This window comes from Aulonocara sp. 'chitande type north' Nkhata Bay, linkage group LG19, assembly GCF_057382095.1.
Source record: "Aulonocara sp. 'chitande type north' Nkhata Bay isolate Kocher_YH1m ecotype deep benthic linkage group LG19, A_spYH_male_GT1.1, whole genome shotgun sequence".
NCBI classification, from domain to species: domain Eukaryota; kingdom Metazoa; phylum Chordata; class Actinopteri; order Cichliformes; family Cichlidae; genus Aulonocara; species Aulonocara sp. 'chitande type north' Nkhata Bay.
In genome coordinates, this window is record NC_141362.1 from 27,261,712 (window position 1) to 27,282,888 (window position 21,177).

General features: G+C 39.3%; 1 protein-coding gene and 1 non-coding gene across 2 annotated transcripts; one reads left to right on the forward strand and one right to left on the reverse strand.

Moving 5' to 3' along the window:
* The first annotated feature begins 1,629 nt into the window (after positions 1-1,629).
* mtfr1l (mitochondrial fission regulator 1-like) lies at positions 1,630-8,526 on the forward strand. Its single transcript, XM_086275255.1, has 8 exons — positions 1,630-1,745; positions 3,872-3,954; positions 4,046-4,153; positions 4,243-4,352; positions 4,731-4,942; positions 6,077-6,452; positions 6,535-6,694; positions 6,827-8,526. The coding sequence occupies exons 2-7, from the start codon at positions 3,940-3,942 to the stop codon at positions 6,650-6,652; spliced, it is 939 nt and encodes a 312-aa protein (XP_086131381.1). The 5' UTR covers positions 1,630-1,745; positions 3,872-3,939; the 3' UTR covers positions 6,653-6,694; positions 6,827-8,526.
* A 5,031-nt stretch (positions 8,527-13,557) lies between these two features.
* Positions 13,558-13,639, reverse strand: trnas-gcu (transfer RNA serine (anticodon GCU)). The gene has a single exon. It is a non-coding gene; the product is annotated as a tRNA-Ser (tRNA).
* Positions 13,640-21,177: the final 7,538 nt, after the last annotated feature.

Consider the following 21,177-nt stretch of genomic DNA (forward strand, 5'->3'; position numbering starts at 1 on the left):
GCTACAGAGGACTAGTTTGTCCAAAGAACCCTTACTATAAACGTCAGAGAATACAATACTACGCACGTATTTAGATATAAATACAGGCATATGCATTTCTTAAAGAATATTATAATCAAAGAGTACTCTTTTCTAAAAAAACAAATATTATAAAAGATTACTGTTTCCCTGAAATAAAGTAGGGAAATACAGTATGCGACAACAAAACAACAATAAAAGACAAAATATTTCCTACTTACCTGCACATGGTTAAGCTTCACAGCAAAAACAGAACAAACAAAACAAAAATTAATGTAATCAATTTATGAAAAATATAATGCAGGTAACCACTCACTTTATTAGGTATACCTGCTTGTCAAGAACTGTCTTAAATCCTTCATGGTACAGATTCAACAAGGTACTAAAAACATTCCTCAGATTGACATGACAGCATCTTACAGTAGCTACAGATTTGTTAGCTGCACATCCATGATGCAAATTTCCTGTTCAACCACATTCCAAATGCACTGTATTGAACTGAGTCTGTCTGCGTGTTAGTACAGTGAACTCAATGTCATGTTCAAGGAACCACTCTGAGATTATTTGTGTTTTGTGACATAATGTGTTGTCCTGCCAAAAGCAGACATTAGAAAATGGAAACGCTCCCGTCATGGTCATCAACAATTACTTAAGTAGGGTTTTGTTGTGTTTAAATGAGGCTTGCTCAGCTGGCATGAAGTTACCCAAAGTGTGCTATCCCTCACACCATTACATCACCATTAGCAGCAATCTAAACTATTGATACAAGGAACAATAGATCTATGATTTCATGTTCTTTATGTTGAATTCTAAAACCGGAATGTTGTATCAAAAACTGAGAGTCATCAGATGTTGTATCCCAGTCTTCTATTGTCAAGTTGTGGTGAGTCAATATCAAATGTACCCTCATTTTTTTGTTCTTAGCTCTTGGGAGTGGCCAGCTGTGGTCTTCTACGGCTTCAGCACATTTGCTTCAAGGTTTGGTGCTTTTGGAGATGTTCATCTGCATACTTTGGTTGTAACCAGTGGTTGTTTGAGTTACTGTTGTATATATATATATATGGTTGTGAAGGAACCCCCACCCCCACTGCCCAGATCAGCAGTCCAAACTTTTGGCACAAACATCCATCCTATGTTCATGTCACTTAAAACACATTTTTTTCTTCCCCATTCTGATGTTTGGCTTGAACATCAGCAGGTTATTTTAATCATGTCTAAATTAATTGCACTGGGTTTTAAACATAAATCCATACGGGATATTGAAATGCACTACCTTATACTGAGAAGTACTTTTTGGCCACTTATATCATTGCATTGTGCAATTCATAATCAACAACAAATAATCCGACTTTTGTAGTAAATAGCATTAAACACCTGCAAGACTTTATAAACCCTCAAATTATAATTGTACTATTCTTAAAAGTAGGTCATGTGGTGTTGAGGGTTGGGCTCAACACAGCAATATACTGAACATAGTTTGACAACAATAACAGCTCGTGGTTTTTGGTAAAAGATATTCGTGGATTTATTTGTAAGCACTGTTCACTTCCACCTGTAGGAGGTGCTCTAGAACCAAGGAAAGGAAGCCCGTGAAGCTGCAGCCAATCAGATCGCAGGACAGAGAGGTACAGGTTTCCGGCCTGCTGAACGACAACAATCTGAAAGACGAAGAGGAGAAGCTGCTGCTTCCACTTCATCGTCGGGATTGTAGTCATTTATAATCAGCGGTAAGTTACAGTTTTCAAGCTTGTGCTGAATTCTGTTAAGTTGTACGAAACATGCTGAGATATGTTGATGAATTTTACATTTAAGGGGTCAAGCAGGGGGCCGTTTTTGGCGCTGCTAAAGCTAGGTGACGGTGCCTGTTTTGGGACCATTTTTTAGGTTAGCTACCCGGCTAATGACAAACTCAGCAAAGCTGTTCGCAAATCACAGGACTAAATGTTATCTTTCTACCGCTTTGCACCTGCTTTCATCCAGTTTAACGTCAGACAAAGTAGCATGCGTCGTTTTCATTAATAAAATTACCGGTTTTAGCTACCTAGCAATTTTAGCATTCACGATTATTACTCCGTTATTTGATGTTTACCAGATAGACGATGGAGTGTGATTAAGCTGTACCAGCTCTGACTAGCTCCCGAGGCGTGACAGTTTATAACACCTGTTTACGACTCGTTTTTTAAAAAGAAATTTCTCAAAAAAGCCACAATCAAATGAGTGCTGATAACTTAACTGTGTATTTGAGCCTTTTATGGCGATTTCTGATGTGTTTGGAAAGTTTGGTAAGTAACACGAATCGCCCTGCATTAGTACTAAGTAACAAGTCATCGATATTCACAACTGCTTTATATCATATTTTACTAAAACAAGCAAAATCAAATTTATGGGAGAGTACTAGTTCTTGTGAAGTAACCATGTGTTCAGATTTTTCCTGTTACTCTTAAACAGTTTTGGGCAAGTTACTTTGAAAAAGTAATTAATTATAGTTACTAGTTAGTTCTTCAAAAAAAAGTAACTGAGTTAGTAACTGAGTTACAATATTCTAAAAGTAATTTATTGAAAAGTAACTATTGCGTTACTTTAAAAAACGTTTAACCCTCTGGGGTCCAGGGTATAATTGGCAATTTTTAACTACTTTTGATTTTCCCTCCCTTCTTATTTGCATCCATTTACCTTCTACCTTGATTTTTTAAAATAACCATTTCAAACTATTTACAGAACAATCAGCTGTTCTGCATTCAATAAGATGCCACACAAATTATTTGTGCCACTCTGAAAAAATAATTTCTGTCCACTATAAGGGAGAACATCAAAGCCTGATACCTGCAGGTCTGACAGCAGCAGGTGTATCACACTCCAAACACGCTAAACGTCACACATCTCTCACATCTCAAAACTCGCTCTCTCTCTTTTTCTGCTGTCTCTCTCTCTCTCTCTCTCTCTCTCTCGCTGTCACTCCTAAAACTTCCCCTGGTTTTTGGTTTTTGCTCATAAGCAGAGAGTGCTTGCTAGCGCTGTGCTTAGACCAGGGGTGGGCAATTCCAGGCCTCGCCGGTGTCCTGCAGGTTTTAGATCTCACCTTGGGTCAACACACCTGAATCACATGATTAGTTTGTTACCACACCTCTGGAGAACTTCAGGACATGTTGAGGAGCTAATTTAGCCATTTAAATCAGCTGTGTCAGTTCAAGGACACATCTAAAACCTGCAGGGACACCGGCCCTTGAGGCCTGGAGTTGCCCACCCCTGGCTTAGACAGTAAACGTGGCGAAACTATTGAGGAAAAAACACCGCGTATATATTGTTTATCATGACTCTGGTTTTACGTGGCCTATCAACACAATTTAAAAACTGGTTTATATCACCTTGTTGCTTTGTCTTTAAGTGGTCATGTGATTGGCTTACCACGACTACTTTATTCTTCCTCAGTCAAACAGCAGCACTCATGCGATTGTTTTGCACCCTTAGCTCCAGGTGTTGTGCTAGACAGTGATCGTGATTACCGTCTGCGGGAGTGCGTGCAGCTGCTTAAAGCTGTAGCGTCCAGATTACTTACAGCTACTTCCGTGCAACTGATATAAGATGCAGTAAGCTGAACACAGCTTCAACCATCTGTTTGTTGAAAAATAGTAACGGACCATATTTTCTTGTTAGTAACTGTAACGGCGTTGTAACGATAGGAATAGTAATTAGTTAGATTACTCGTTACTGAAAAAAGTAACGCCGTTAGTAATGCCGTTACATGTAACGCCGTTATTCCCATCATTGCTCTTAAATAATAAGCAATTTTCGGTCCCGAGAACTGGCAGTCTCTCTCACATGACATCTGTTTACTGAAATTCTCTGTCTTCAGACACTCCCAGCAATAAACTTTGGTGTGCAACTTCCTGATGAGACGAATGAGACTGATCCACAATTAACATGGAAGCAGAAACGGTAAGTTTTAAAGAGTGTTTTACACACACGGATTGTTCAGAGAAACAAATCCAGCAAGAAAAAAAAACTTATGTGTTTTTATTGTTTGCAGGAAGTTATACCCATCTGGCAAAATAAGCCTCACGGATCCACGCGCAGTGTTGTGAGAAGAATAGGTTCCACTCTTCCACTTAAACCTCCTCAAAGGGCATGCTTCCAGGTATATGAAAAATACTGTATTCTCCTAATTATTCTGTCCTTTTTATATAAAAAAACGCTGCTGTATACATTAATGTCTTTGTGCATTAGGAGCTACCAGGTCTGCCTTCTCTTCGTCCAATGGACGGGCCTATGGTTCCTACCTTGGCAGACATAGCCTGGATTGTTGCAGATGAAGAGGAGACATATGCCAGAGTGAGGTGAGTCTAGACTGAACCGAATAGAAAGGTAAACATGAAGGTTATGGAGTAGTGCTGGGTTAATTCTTCTCAACAGCATTAAACCAGACACTTATTTTCCAACTTAGGAAACTGATATATTGTCCTATTTTCCTGTACTAGACAGGTGTTGCTTCATCTTGGTGGGTTTTTTTGTCCTTTTATTCATGAAATTTGAAAAAGGTCGGCTTAATTACAGTGCCAATGTTTCACAATAGACACCTCTATCTGATGAGCTGTTGACAAAGATCTCTTCTGGGGAGTTGTTAAAAGGAGACATTTGTACCCTGGGGAGATAAACAGACTCAACACCTCAAATCTGTTTTTTGTGACAGTAAACACTTGCTCTTCTGTTTTTAGAAGTGACACACGTCCTCTGAAACACGAATGGCGACCCACACCGCTCCTGGTGCTTCACAGGAATTCATCTGTGCCCAATTTCCGCCGTGAGGGCAAAAGGATGGAGGGGCTGAAGAAGCCTGGCGTGACTGCACTGAACCGTACTACAGCACTGCAGGATGAGCTCAGCAGACTTCGAGCGCAGATCGCTAAAATTGTGGCAAGTGATTCAGGTAACACAACCAGAGATTTGCTACCACACTGGTAAGGTGTTGTCAGCTGTTGCTATATCAACCATAGCGCTGTGGTGGGTGGAAACTGGCAGTCTGGTTAAATGAGGTCCGCAGAGGATTGGAGCTTTAAGATTGCTTTATTGAGCCTGTGACAGAGTTACTTTTCCCATGACTGTGTTTCCTTTGTTGCCAAGTCAGCAGCCCTGATTTTGCATGGCTCTTTGGTACTAAGATATCTTGGCATCAGTTTGTAGGTCAGTGAGTAAAGATAATCTCTGAGAGTTACCCATTTAATATGAGCTCTATTCATTTGCATTGTGTTCTTTGTGTTGTATTATAATTCAAATAAATGGATTCTGACTTTAATTCTGATTTATGATTAAAAAAATGGAAGTCTTCATCTATCAGGCAAACAATTCCACTAGAGTAGGGATGGGCAACTCCAGGCATCGAGGTCAAGTGTCCTGCAGGTTTTAGATATCAGCCTGGGTCAACACACCTGAATCACATCATTAATTCGTTACCAGGCCTCTGGAAAACTTCGGGACATATTGAGGAGGTCATTTAGCCATTTAAATCAGCTGTGTTGGTTCAAGGACACATCTAAAACCTGCAGGGCACCGACCCTCATGGGCTGGAGTTGCCCACCCCCTGCACTAGAGTATGATCACACCCTCCGCCTTAATGTCATTAATTGGGAAATGGGCTATAGAAACCAAAACGAAGAAGCTGTAGACATGTTTACCTTTGTTATTTAATAGGCCACTTGAACAAGTGATCTGTGGATCCAGCTTGAAGTGGCTCTTTGGAACTGATGTTTAAGTACTTAGGTACTGATTTAAAATTTCCAACTGCCTGATGAATTGATTTTGTGCACAGCTGTGATGTGTGAGCACTGGAGGGAGCTCACACATAGGGGATTACGTGAACTATGAATAATTAGGACAATAAGACGTAGAAGCAGTGCTTAAAACGCTTTATGCTTGTTTATGTTTATACTTTGACTTTATATTAGATTCAAAGGAAATAATCAGACATGGCTCAGTTTGAAAGGTGCAGTTGTTTATGTGGGACATTACTGAGAGGCACAAACTAAACAACTGCTGCACAGACCATTTCTCTGCTTTCTTTCAGGCTCTAACCCCCTCACCCCAGATCTGCTCTCGCCTGATGACACAAGCATGAGCTTTTCCATGGCGCCTTTCGAGGCGGCGTCCTACCAGCCGGCCCCCACGGCGGCTGCTTCCTTTGTCATCAGCGACGTCACAGAGGAAGAAGAACCGGAGGAAGAGGAAGATGAGAAAGATGCCGTCTCTGTGGTTTCAGAGCTGGTCCCTGACCCTCTGCCCCCTGTTTCTATGACAGCATCAGCTACCTTTGATTTGGACAGGCCTAGCATGGACTTCCGGGAGGCAGAGGAGGATACAGTGTCGCTATCAAAGTCCACCAGTTTTGCTGATGTTATGGACATCCTGAAGGACATGAACCGCATGAAGATGAGCAAAGACAGGTAGGAGATGTTGATGTGCAGAAAGCCTCAGAGTTCTCAGGTTTGTAGTCATGAATTTAATGGTTTTGGTGTTGTGATGCAGGTACAACAGAGGCTGCACTTCCCTCAGGGAGGAGGACTCGGCCTCGCTGATTTCAGAAGCTCTGAGGAAAAAGTTTGTCCTGAAGGATGAAGATGCTGCCTCTGTGAAAAGAAAGTAGTGCGATCATGTTAATAAGAAATACCCAATCCTGCTGCTCCATGTAAGTCTGGGGAGAGACTCAGTTTTTGTAGTTCCTGTTTTAAAAGAAAAAAAGAAATTAAACCTTTGACCACAAGTGTTAGGTAACTGTTTTTTCTTAGTTGCTTTTTTCTCTTTTCCTCGTGATTTTTAGGCCTTTGCCTGTGGATAATGTACCCGTGGATCCACAACCTCGCTCCTCAGACCCAAGGCAATAGCTGTCTGCCAGAGATAGAACAAAAACACTTTGTCCCAGACACTTAAAACCAGTGCGGGTGCATTGTGAAGGGGAACAGCCAACTCTTGGTAACAGTCAGTTTAAGCACTGCGTCACACAACACTTTCAGTGTGTTTCTCTCTAAAATTTCTTAGTTTTATTTTCAAACAGACTTGATCCCAATGATGACCAATCACTCGGTCATGTAAATCTGATTTGCTTTTGTTTTTATAATACTACACCGGGGAGGCTGACATTAAACCAGTATCATTTAGTTTTTGGACCCAAATTGTGGAATGCCCCTCGCTTTGAAGAGGGTACTGCCCGTCTTTCTTAGTTTTGTTTTCAGTTCTTTCACTAAGGAGATGCAAACCTGTTTTAGCTATGTCAAGAAGTCCTCTCGCATACTTGAAAATGTGTATGTACAGATGAAACAGCTGTAGTGCATATGCAGGGAAGTACTGCAGGTTTATCATAAAAATCATTTAGGATGTTTGCTGTTGATGTGTGCATTTCAGTACTGAGTCTGTGGAAATGCACAGCATCATGTACTGTTGTATTGCTCGATCCACTACACTTCTGCCCTTTAGTTTCAGAGTAACATCCAGATCCATAGTCAGTGATTTTACAACTGAAAGGGGAGAGATTACATTGATAATAAAGAGGACAAAGGAGGGAAATATGCCCCCATCCTGAGTTGTATTTCCAGTAAAGCCAACAACAGATGCAAGCTTGTACAACTAAGACTCTTAACAATTTTGCCTGTGTGCAGCATGACTAGTTGGTAGGGAAAACCATCTGTATAATGTTTATAATGTAATATTAAACAGGTGATTTTACTTTAGGCAGAGACTAAGCTTATGTGTAAGAGAGCTTTTACATCGTGCAGAGTTTTTACAGAAAGTCTATTTAGATCGGTCCACGCCTTACCTGTTCAGATGCCTAATTTTATCCCCTTGTTTATTCAAAGTGCCATGGGTTTGTTTCATCCATCCTGCCCTCCGTTTGTCCTAAATGTGCCCTTTGTTCTCAGCTTTTATATTAAGACTCCCAAGCATACAGTTAGCCTGTTAACCAGCTGTGTGTATGTGTGACATTCACAAGTGTTAGGTTTTTTTTATTTAAAAAAGAAGAAGAAAGTTGTCGCAAGAAAAATACTTCCACACGTGTCCCTCCTCCTCTGTTGTTGCTGTCATGTCCTGGCTGACAGGAGTGGGGATTTTCTTTGGTGTGGTTTTGCTGTGTGAAAAGATACTGCTAGGATATTTGTGTTTGAACTGAACAAGAATGTGCACATTCCTGTCTTCATGTAGTGGAGTTCAAGTTTTTCTTAGACTTGCTGGAACTGGCTCCAAGCTGAGTCTCGGTAGATCATGTCACATGCTTGACTTGAACACTGAGGAAAATGCCATATGCAAGTTTAAATAGATTTACTAAGTCTCTAGACTTGAAATGATGACCCATACACCGCATTCACTACCAGCTGCGTCACCGGTCGTCAGACTTGCTCCATTTGCTTTGAAATTCTAGTTTGAGCATTTGTCGCCATTGTATCTCCATGTAGTCTTGAGCCTGTCAACACCATTTTTTTTGTCATGTAAGGACTTGTAAATAAAGAATGTGCTGATGTTTTGAAACAGCGTCATTTTTTTTAAAAATTACCATGCAGCGATGGACGTTACCACAAGAGGGCAGTGCAGGTAAACCAAGGAGTTGATGCTCTATTCAAAGGCATGATGGTTCTTTGTTCAGAAACAGTTTGGCAGGTCTAAGTTCAGTAAGGAGGCAGCCTACTATTAGTTTTAGCACTGGTGCAAAGTAACTTACAAAATAAAATACATTTCCTCATGTACTGTGCCAAAGTGTGATTTGAAGTTTCTTGTTCTTTGGTTTAGAAGCTAATTTATACTTCAAAGGAAAATCATGGACTTAAAAAAAACTCTGTATACAAAACCTACATTTAGATGAAACTAAGCACACATTAACTATATAAAGTAAATGATCTAAATCCATATTTCAACAATAAATTCATATCAGGTAGACAGTGGAATTCTCATAGATTTATGAATGGTATCCACTTATTTTGCATTGTATGTTCTAAATTATTCCACTGCAAGTCACAACTAAGTTTTGTGGATTCAGCTGTTATTGTTGCCCAATACAGAATATTTTATTGATATATTATTAGTGATGCCTTCACATGCAAGTAGTATCATGGTGTCAAAATAGAGCTAATTTTATCTTGTGCAAAAATGGGTCATTTGGCCCTAACAATGAGAACCATTTTATAAAGAGGTCAAATGTCAAAATGCTCACATTCAACCAAAACAATGCTAACAGTTGTCAAATAAATACAGGAGTTACAAAGGTTCTCTGAAATGTAGTTGGATGGAAAAAGTAGCATAATATCAAAATCCTCAGATTTAAGTGTCTTTAAAATTACTTCTGTAAATGATGTGAACAGCTGTATTTAGTTGCTTTCCTTTCCCGATGCAACCTAACTCTAGCCCTCATGTAGATAATGTTAGATAAAGTTTAAGTGCATGTAATATCACATCATACCTACTAAATCTCTTCACTTGATTACTCCAGTGGAGTGTCTGTACTCATGTGACTTTCCACAATTATTGTTAACCCACATTCTTTCCCATTTCCTGTTTTTTCTCGGGATGATCCGGCCCCTCAGTGAATCGCAGTCTATTTTCTGTGAGAGTCCTTGGCCTACTTTGTCCCTCTTCACCTCCACGATGGACTTCCTACCTATTTTAGATACAGGGAGATGTCTGTGGAGAGCTCAATTAATAGGTCTCAGTGTCAAAATGAGGCTCTTCTAAACCTATAAATAAAGGCCTTTAGTTCAAAGTGACATTGACACATTTTCATCACTACGACACTCGTTAGAAGAATTTCAAAGCGGGCTAATGCACTTTTGAATGAGCAGCTGCAAAAAGTTCCTTAGAAATGTCAAAAGTGATTAAACTTGACAGAACAAACCCAAACTTGGAGTTTCACGCCAGAGACGTGAGTTTTTACTTAGAGGTTGCTGTTCTTATAAATCCTGTCATATATGAATTCTATATTTCTGACTTCAGACGTCACATCAGACAGCACAATCAGCACCCTATCGGACTATAGACCACACCTCAAATGTGTTATTCCTGACTCAACTGAGTAATGACTTATTTCCAGTTGCAGAAGTGAGCACAGCAGCATATACTATGTAAAATATTGTTACTGGCAATTGTTTTGGTGATTTATTGCTTAATTGCTTTACCTAATTGCTTTACCCCCCTCCCCCTGTTAGTACACAGTACATTTACAGATGTAAGCACCACATTCTGGCACCTGCCTCTCAAAGCAGCAACACCTCTAAAAATAGGTCACTATAAAGCCCCCTTCTCACAACAACAACACTTTGGCTTGCGCTGTGCACGAGTGATTTGCTGCGAGCAAATTGCAGCACAATGCAAGCGGTGCTTCCGGGAAGTACTTCCATGTGACTTTGACCACTATCACCTTAGCACAAACATATATAAAGAAACTGACTTTAGAGATTAAAAGCACTTTTTATACCTACAAAATGTTTTTATTGCAACTTTAAAGTTAGTTGTTTTAACAGACTGACTCATCCTTCAGCCTCAAGTGGTCATTTGAGGAACTGCAGCTTTTGGGACCTGTGTGGCTTTGGAGTTTGGGCCATCGCCCCAAACTGGGAAACAGCTCCAGCCAAGTTTCTGCTCTGGAAGAAGAATCGAAGCAGCAAGCATGCAAACAGTTAGAGCATCTGTCATTCTGGTCAGCATGTCTTGTCCATGTCCCTAACCACTAAAGCTTTTTGTCACTGTCTCTTTACATGACGGGAAGCTCTACAGAAGTCTGTCTTTGGAAGAAGAAACATCCCTCACGTGTCCCAGATGTTTTTTCATGCTGCCCAGAGGCATCTGTTACTTTCAAGAACAATATGATCTGTGGGACTGCTTTTAGGTTGCTTTGTGGCTGTAGAATTGGATGGGAGTTTTACTTTGAGCAGAAGGGTTGTCAGGGCTTCTCGTTTTGATTAATCCGTCTGACAAATGTGCAAACAGCTATTGCAGAAAGGAGGGTGCGCCTGAGTTACAGCTGATGGAGTGATGGGAAGCCAGCCTGCAGCCATCAGTCTCACAGCTCAGGTGTAACAGAGAACATGTCACAGGCGCAAGAATTTATAATAGCACATTCATTGCATCTTTCCCAGGGAATGGCTTCATTCGTAGCTCACACCTCAAAATACACCATTAGCATTTGAGATCAAAATACACGCACTGAGGCTCCAGAGAAATGTGACATTAATATATCCGTGCAAAGACTCTGACACTGAATATTAAAGAATGATACAGTAATTAATGTAATAACATATAAATGACACATTTTCTATATCTATCCAAAACAGACTTTCAGTTTTTTAAATTGTTACATATATTTTGAATATGTTAGTTGAAATTTGCGCTTTGAGACAACATTGAGATTTGTATATTCTCCCTTTGCTCGAGCTGGTTCTCTCCAGGTACTCCAGCTTCATCCTACAGTCCAAAGACATGCTTGTTAGTTTAACTGATGACTCTAAATTTGCCATAGCCAAAGTGAGCATTGACAACCTATCCAGGGTCCAGTTTCAGCCCTAGAATAGCTGGGATAAAGCATTCTTTGTCAAAATATTGCAAAACTACTTGGTTTTCAGGTAGAAACCATGAAGCTGCTTTCACTTCTGCATAGAAATGTCACTTTTGCAGCTCAGCTGTGGAAATACCACAGGAAATACCAAAGGTAAAGTGCACTGGGCTTCATGATGATCAAAACAGCTCCCAAACTCTGTGCTCCTCATTATCCACCCAAGAGAAAGAGCAACCTGTGGAAACATGAGTGTTCCAGCGTTTCATTAATAGGTCAAGTGTTTGCTTTTTTTGTATGTGTGTGTGTGTGTGTGTGTGTGATTTATATTGACCACGGCAGCATTATGTAAAGTGCTAACGGCAAAGCAATCCCAGTATGGCTTCACACCACTCTGATGTGCGCAAGACTTTTCAATTGTGTCTACCATACAAAGAAGAAAAAACACAGAATGTGTAAAAACGTAACAGCTTTTTTGTGTTTGCGTGTTCACTTCAAGTGTCATCTTCCACGTAGTATCGTAGCAACAACCGACTGAATGAAGCAGCAACTGAGTGGATGACAAGGGTCTGGGGTAACACAAGCACAGCATCTGCTACTTCTACCCGCCCACCCTCCCCAAGAGTCACCCACGCATCCGCCCGCGTCATCAAGACACAGAACCAACACTTATGACTCACAACAGCAAAAGCTCCACAAGAGCTGTTGCAGCTCAATTGAATTCACTCTGTTGCTTCTATTTTGGGGCCTTTGTAGTGCTTCTATCTTATTAGTGGGTTAGCCCTCTACATGATTGCTTTGTGATGCAAAGTAAATTGCGTCTGTAAGTGGTGCTGTTGACAGCACTCGAGTGCGGCGTTACCCTGCCTCTCACTTTAACAGCGCGGCGAACCTGTTGCAGCTCTTTCCAGAACATCAGAGTAGAATACCTGTAAATTTACACAGTGTTAATTTAACTCTCACTTTATCTGCCTTTTATTTGATGCTACATTTGCTGAATTTCTTTTCTAACTTCAATTCGCAACAATTACTTGCTTTCTTAAAAAGTCAGGACTTAATTATTTCTGTCACTTTTTTATGTCAAAAACAACATAGACCTTTAAATATGGCTCTAAAAAGTGCAAGTGAATTGATAAATGACAAGAAAAGATGACATGAAAGGTGAGCGATGTAATGAAAATGAATTGCAGACAGGTCTAATGGGTTCTGTACGGGCAAAGCAGAGCACCTGATACCTGTCATTTGCTCAAATGCGTCATTTGACATCACAAATTGGAGAAAGTAATCTTCATGGCCTTAATTCAGCCTGCAAAATGATCATGCATGACATTTGTTTCATTAGATGGCTTTGTAAGTAAATATCTAGAAAGCAGTTTAACGATCGGCTCATCTCAAAATGTAGACTCCCAAATTTGGTAAATCTGGTAAACAAATAGGGCTATGATTGTTTTCAGAAATGATAAGGAGATGGATGCATGAATTAACCCCGAAGCTCTGAGTCATGTTTTGATTAGAAATTGATAAGAGCCAGTTTGTGAGTCCCAGATGGTACCCAGTATTGTGGCCTACATGGCAGCCATTAATAAGTGATGCAATTTCTGTAGCTAATAATATGATATGCAGAAATATGTGTTGACTCAAAGGAAAGACTGGATGTAAATAACAGTTTTCTTAAAGTGGCCTGTTACTGACATGAATGAAAAAAAACTGATGAGCTTACTTTGTACAATTTATTCAGACGGATTTACTGGTCCCGTTTAGACCACTTTACATAAACATTACTAGCAAACTGCGGGTATTAACGGGCAACTTTTTTTTTTTTGGTATACTTTATTAATAATCCCTTGTAGAGAAATTTTAACCCATTGCGCAGCCACCAATCTAGCGCCCAGGGAGCAGAGTGTAGGGACTGTAACTTGCTCAGACGTACCTCAGGGGAGCTGTTCGGTGGATTTGAACCCCCGCATTTCATCCCGATCATTGGGCGAACCTAGTGAGCTTTCTCCTCCCGAAAATGAGACCGACGAGGATGGGATTCGAACCCACGCGTGCAGAGCACAATGGATTAGCAGTCCATCGCCTTAACCACTCGGCCACCTCGTCATGTGCTGCTCGAACGCTCAGGGTATTTGAGAGACCCATATTATTATTATTAAGGAATTTTGAAAGCTCAAGTTCGTGTTGTTTGTGAACTACCACTAGAGTTAATGCATCCTCATTCATCAAGCATCTCCTGTTTTAAAACTATGCCTTTAAAAATTAATTTAAATTAAATTAAATTAAAAATGAAATAAGAGTACATATATTCACAATATACAAGCAGTGGCAGCACTTAAGCACATCCTCACGCTTGCGTTATCTTCAGCTGAAGATATATATATATATATATATATATATACTGTATATGAATTAAAGGCAGGGATTAACAGCGCAGTTGGAGTCCTTCTCTCACTTTAAATAAAACATCCCATTTCATGCCAAGTGTGCACTTCTAATTACATGGCTGATAAAGTATGTAACCAGTGATCAAATATGAATTTTATGGCCCAGTCCTGTTTATCTGTACTTGTTCAGATGTTCCACTCTGTCACTGTTATGAAGTCATAAAGTATCACCAGTATTTGAGTCACAGACACATTTATTAACCAGTAAATATGGGCCAACGTCTCAAAGCATGAATTTTCTGTATGTGATTCTCTGTCTTTCAAAATGTCTGTGGAATTTATAATTAAAATATCTATAATTAAAGTTCTTGTTTATAATTCAAAACAATGAATATCGTTTAACTCCTGGCTTATTACTCTCTCTACTTCTACTTCTATATATTGTAGGTATTTTAGGGAATATTATGTTTTCTTAGCCATTTAAAAAACTGTGCATCCTGTGGGGAAAAATGGACTTGAGATCTCAATACTAAGAGACAGACTAAAGCAGTGTTGATGGTAAAATTTTAAAATGATGACCATTTTTGTCCTTGTCCTGGTCCTCTGAGTTAATGTTATTTCAAATGAGGAGTGGTGGTGTTTTCAGTTCTCATTATGTGTGAAATATGTTCTTGATGTATAATTCCTTTTGAAAACTGTGGTGTATCAAAAGTACAACCTTAGTTTCAAAGTTTTCATATCAGGTCATCAGTCCATCCATTTACAACCATTTTCTTCCACTTATCCAATTCAGGTTAGTGGTTTGGTTGGAGCCCATCCCAGCTATTAGGACATAATAAAAATACCCTCAGAAGAGCAACAACACATGACATATTACATCATGTCATTATTTATTTAACAAAAGCTAAGATAGTTTAATTCACTTCTAAAGATGGATTGGTCTGACCAATGAATCAAGGGCTTGGAAAGTGGAGGGAATAGAGGAAGCTATTAGCTTAATTGTATATTTTTGAAAACAAGAGTAGTTTGAGAAATCACTGGTATTGTGGTCAGCGTGTTGCTTCGTGGGATTTTGTTGTTGGTAACGAAAATATATGAGGAAAAAAACATAGTAATAATCTTTATAATATAAATTCCACAAAAACATCAAAAGCTAGAGAAGCCCTTACAGAAAACTTCAGCTCTGACATGATGATTGTCCATTATTTGCCGGTCAGTAAATGTGTCTGTGACTCAAACACTAGTGATTTCCCTCAAACACATTTTCCTGCTTCATAACAGAGACAGAATGGAACATCTGGGCAACTACAGATAAAGAGTACTGGACCATAAACCATCCTTTTTGACAAAAATGTGATCACTGGTTGCATACTTCATCAAATATGCAGTTCTTGTAGAAGTGCACACTTGGCATAAAGTGGGATGCTTTATCTATATTCTGGGATCAGTCCAGCCATGCAACCTGATTCATTAAAGAAGGATTCCAACTGTGCTGTTAATCCCTCTATAACCAAGATTTACTGGTTGCTTTAATAAGGGAACTGGTTAGCTTTCTCTCTTTTCTGCCTTTAATTATATACAAGTATAAGGTTGCTGAAGATAGCACAAGTGTGATGCTCACTTGTGAGTGCTTCAACATAGATGCAATTACCATATCCAGTAATGCAAAACCTTTAAAATCACGACTGTAACTTTAACTAAGTTACTGAAAATATTAAAGTCAGTTAGTTAAACTTGACGTTATCTAGATAATTCAGTCTTGATAAGTTATCATTCTTGGAAGACAGACCTGAGGAAGAGATTATTATTTGTTAAATACACTGTAACGATGAACAGTTGTTCATCCTCTCACAGAGATGTGATCCTCTTAATGAAACAGGGGATCAGCTGTTCTGTGTTGCTTTTGGCCTCTGTTGTCTCATTAGTCCTGACTGGCACACAGTAGGCTAAAAAGTGACCAGCTGGAGACCAGCTACACTGTCAGGAAGTGCGTCACTGGATCAAATACAGTGATGCAAGAACGGTGTATCAGTTTGAAAAGCTCCTACTTAAATCAGCATTCAGTAAAATGAACAAAATGTTCAATATCTCAATCAGCCGAGTTTTACACCTCTCGAGTGTGAGATCCTGTGAGGTGTTGAAGACTCATGAATCAGCAGAGACACATGAGGCAAAGTTGTTGTTTTAGAAACCTGCCATTAATATCAAACTGTGGTGTTCACAAAACATAAATGTGTGCACACTTGAAGGGACATATGGACACGCCACAGGTGTATTATGTCTTAATTTCTCCAGAGGGTTTGGTGGAAGAATTGATGTCACTTTTCTAAGGGGGACTCCAACATATGATTCTCCATAAAGCCATAGCTGTTTTATTTTATTTTGTTTTTTTTATCTCTAAAAAGAGATCATTAGTGAACCTCAGAAGTGTTCAATTTCAACATAGGGCAACTTTTCTGCATTTTTACTATTTGTACTAAGCTAACGTTTTATTTGTGCTACTCTTTCTTATGCTGTGCACAGATACAAACTAGCAGGAGTAAGGAATATGTCTTAATATGTCTTAAAGGTAGAGTGAGGACTTCATGAAAACAAGGGCGTGGGGTAATGGTGTTCACCAGCTTGTTTCTTATTCCCTAGTTATTGATCATCAAAACAGTGTTACCCTGGTTGCAAGTCAAGCAGGGTAACACTGTTTTAATGATGCCAACCGTGATTTAAAGCAACCTGATAACAGCGACTAAGGAATGAGAAACAATCTAATGATTAACCATGTATGCTAAAAAACAAACATATGATTATTTTCAACTTAATAAGATGAAAATTATTTTCATAACTTTTTAAGAGGTCAGAAACAAAGAGGATTTTTAGTAGCATAATTTAAACAGAAAGTGTTTGTAAAAGCCATAATAACAAACTGTTTTACTGATTTCAGTCCTGCTAATCCTCCTGCTAATGCATGAAATGAACTACGAGATATTTTTGTATATGTTGTGTAGATGACAGTGTAGCTCACGACAGAAATACTATTAGAAAGTGGAGTTTACCATGTGACAAAGGTCCCTGAATCAAAGTAGGTACTGTGTGTAGAGATAAAGTTGGCTACACGTGGTCAATTGTGAAAAAGTGAAAGCTCTCTCTCCCTCTCACACACACACACACCTACTCCTAGCTCTCATTACTTTATTGTACCCTGCAGAGACCAGTCTTGGGGTGGCTCTTAATAAGATAGGCTAATTAGACTGGGTTCTTGGGGAATCCACTTGCCCATTACTGTAACACATGCTGGGACATTTGTGTGTGTCTGCATAAATATGTGTAGGTGTGTGTCTGTTGTATATGCTGGTTCATTTGTACTTGATCACATCACTTTTTGAAGACTTACATTTCCATCCATCCATCCATTCGCTTCTGCTTATCCTTTTCAGGGTCGCGGGGGGCGCTGGAGCCTATCCCAGCTGTCATAGGGCGAGAGGCGGGGTACACCCTGGACAGGTCACCAGTCTGTCGCAGGGCCAACACACAGGGACAGACAACCATTCACACTCACATTCATACCTAGTGGCAATTTGGATTTTCCAATTAACCTATCCCCACAAACTACATGTCTTTGGACGGTGGGAGGAAGCCGGAGTACCCGGAGAGAACCCACGCAAACACGGGGAGAACATGCAAACTCCACACAGAAAGATCCCGGCCTGATGGTGGAATTGAACTCAGGACCTTCTTGCTGTGCGGCAACAGTGCTAACCACTGTGCCACCGTGTAGCCCTTACATTTCCAATTTCATCAAATATGTTGCTTCTTTATTTCTCTACTGTTCGTGTCCAGTGAATCCAGATAGAATTACAATATTTGAAGGCTTCAAATTTGCTTGTTTGATCTGAAAATATTCAATTCAACAGAAATGCTTTGTAGTGGCTTATAATCTCTCTTATAATAATTTACTGTACAGAAGCTTAAATGCGATGATAGTAATCTTTTATCCAGGAAGTAATTTTCTTATCAATTTTCCACTGTGTTGTCAGAAAGTCACAGTTGGAATGAATCTTAAAATGAGTAATAATTACACAACAGATCTATCATTAGTTATGATAGCTAATGATCCAAACATTCACTCAGTCTATCAGCCCTTCAATTCATCCCTGAATGTGACAACACTGATCATGTCTTCTTGGCACAGAAACTGATGTGAACGCCATGTGTGTGTGAGCAGGAGACTACACTCCAAGAATAGCTTGGTGACATGTTGAGTCTCCCAGAGGAGCTGCGAACCCAACAGAAAGAGGCAAAATGTGGAGTTTGGCACATGCAAGTGTGACAAAGTCTGAGAGGGGATTTCATAACCTCATGGTATTCAAGACACAATGAGCGGAACCAGTCACCAGTGGCACCAGTGGATCAGACCCACTCTTCAGTGAGTAAAGCGAGGTTTTAATCTCATATTTGGTGATTTTTTTTTATGAATGAAGAACAAGTCAGAAGTGTTACTCATTCATGTCGCGATAGCAAGACATTCATGAAGATCTTTATGACTTAACATGAATCACACTGCCTTCTTACAATTACTACTAGCATAAATACTTTTGCGCCCTTTTTTGTGCCACAAATTTGTGCCACAAATGTCATGTTTTCAGTAACTTTGGTGGATATAAGGTGTTTACAGCCTGTTCCTATTACTGAACTTTTGGTTCTGATGGAAATCTGGTAAAGAAATATTTCTCCAGTTAAATAATTATTAATATATTGCAATCATTGTAGACAAACAGATGTTAAATAAAGATATGCGAACAACCAGAGGATTATTGATGAAAGCTCTTTTGCATGTAAATCACTGTTAAAACAGCCAACTAAGTATGCTGATAAAATGTAATTAAACCATTGTTGTGCTACCACGATCAACAGGTTGTGGACGTTTTGTGCATTAATAGAATGTTAATGTTAGCATTTTGAGCATGTTAGCATCAGAGACTTTATATAGATGGATGTGCCCACCATGACATGAGCCTCATGGTAAAGCCTCTAGGTGAGCATTTTGGCTGTTACCATTTTATGAAACAAAATGTGTTTGGAAATCAGACGTTGTGAGGGAAGGAGAAACACTGCACACTCATATCTCAATTGTGAGGTCAACCTGCTCTAAAGCATATCCTGTTTTATCGTCTTTTTTGACTCCAACACGGTCCATGAAATAGAAAAACCTCATTCTGTATCCAGAAATGCTTGAAACTACCTTGTTCCAAGTGTTATTTTCAAATTGTCCCATGTTGTCTTATCTGGTAGTGGCCGATGGCTGGTTCTGGATGCTTCTTCCTGTTAAAAGGGAGTTTTTCCTTCCCATTGTCACCAATTGCTTGCTGATGAGGTCATGTGATTGTTGGGATTTTCTCTCTATTATTATTGGGTCTTTACCTTAACATATAAAGTGCCTTGCGGTGACTATTATTGTGAATTCGTTCCTGTAAAGACTAAGCCTACGCTTGAAGCCACTGAGGTGTTCGATGGCGGAGGTGACATGATGCCACTGTCATGAATGACACTTGAGAGTGCAGCTGTACTTATCTTGTCCGTTTAACACATTTATTGCTTTCCATCAGTTGCATTTGTAGTTCAACAGTTCTCTTAGTATACAACTTCATTTAACATAAATCACAACAGCACAGAGATCACAAATTGTTTGCTCCTTCCGACCAATAACACTTGACACTAATTACACGTGCCTACCTTAAACACTGTACCATAAAACATATTATACCATAAAAACACAAAAAGTGACCCCTAGTGGCACACATAAGGTAACAACACAAAAAGGCTCCTACAGTTCCTATATAAATAAAATTAAACTGAATTGAATTGAATTAAATGGAATTAACTAACTGACTATAAAACCAGATTTCCCGAGGAGCTGCCCACTTCTGGCCAACTTAGAAACACTTAAGCTACATACACAGTCGAAGTTATTTGTAGCATTGTGGTGACTAGAGACCGTAGAAACTGAATTGTAAACATTTCTCATCTTCCAGGAATCTTTCTGCCATTGAGAAAGAAACATACACAGTAAATTTCCCAGTGTTAAATCAGCAGTGTTAAAGTGTATTTACTCTAATAGAGTCATTATAACGACAGCTGGAGCAAAACGCCTCCCAGTGTGGGTGATAATTCGCGGAGTTAAAAGAGGCAGTGTCAATGTTACTCTAGAAAGCTCCTCCCACCACAGACTCCTTTTCAAACCAAGAGGATTTTTCACGACGCCATTTTCTTTACATCAGTTACACGGTAAGTTGTTCATATTCACTTATTAAAACCAACAATTTGACATTTTAAACACAAGTAGCATGTTAAAATAAGGTTACATTCCTTTTGTCCATGTTTATTATATATTTAATTTTGTACCTGAAGCAAATGTGACATTGTCTGTATGCTAACGTAAGGTTGTTAATTAGTGTTGGCTAAGACTGTAAGGCTTGTTAATTTATTTCAGTGTGTAGTGGTGATTGTGTTGTGTTCTAGCATGTTTGAAATTCCATTAAATTAAACCCTCCATGTGTTGGGAGCTACATATTAACTAGGGGTGCAACGATACACAAAATTCACGGTTCGGTTAGGTTCGATACTTTGGTGTCACGGTTTGATATTTTTTCGATACAAAAAAATGTTCATGCCTTTTTAATTTGTCATTTATTAAAATTATAAATATATATTTTAACTCAAAAGTACAGTTTTTAAATTTAACCCTAACCCTTGTGCGTGTTTTTTATTTTGACAGCGAATGCGCACCTGCGGACCACTTATGTGCAGCCCTGGTTATTTAGCTTGTCATATTGCAGCCACAGAAATTATTTTGTCCATGAAACCATAAAGCTGCACTTTCTTTTTGCCTTATAGTCTGATTTGTCATAACTTCTCCGTTTTGTGGTAAGCTTTTCTTTGGCTGTTACTTCTTCACCCTGACCTGTCTTATTTGGCTCAGCAGAACTAAAATATATATCTGTCTGTGAAGGTTCTCAGTCATCCAGGTCATCGTAGTCAAATATAAATCCTGCTGCTTTTACACACGGACTCACATAAGCTCAGCGATTCTCTGCGCAATCAACCTCTCACATGTTTAAGCTGCGGGAGATTTCACTTGTCATGTTTGCATAGTAAGCTAACGATTAATAAGACGATGTCAGAGGAATTGGTGCACAAATTATCATCACTCACAGATCAGTGCTGTCGCTCTCTATACACAGTTCGCACGATTGCAAAGTGAAAGCA

Bases quoted from the DNA above. Each gene is read 5' to 3' on its own strand.
- mtfr1l (XM_086275255.1), top strand. The intron at 4,943-6,076 runs GTAACACAACCA...GCTTTCTTTCAG, and splicing joins AATTGTGGCAAGTGATTCAG to GCTCTAACCCCCTCACCCCA. The intron at 6,453-6,534 runs GTAGGAGATGTT...GTTGTGATGCAG, and splicing joins ATGAAGATGAGCAAAGACAG to GTACAACAGAGGCTGCACTT.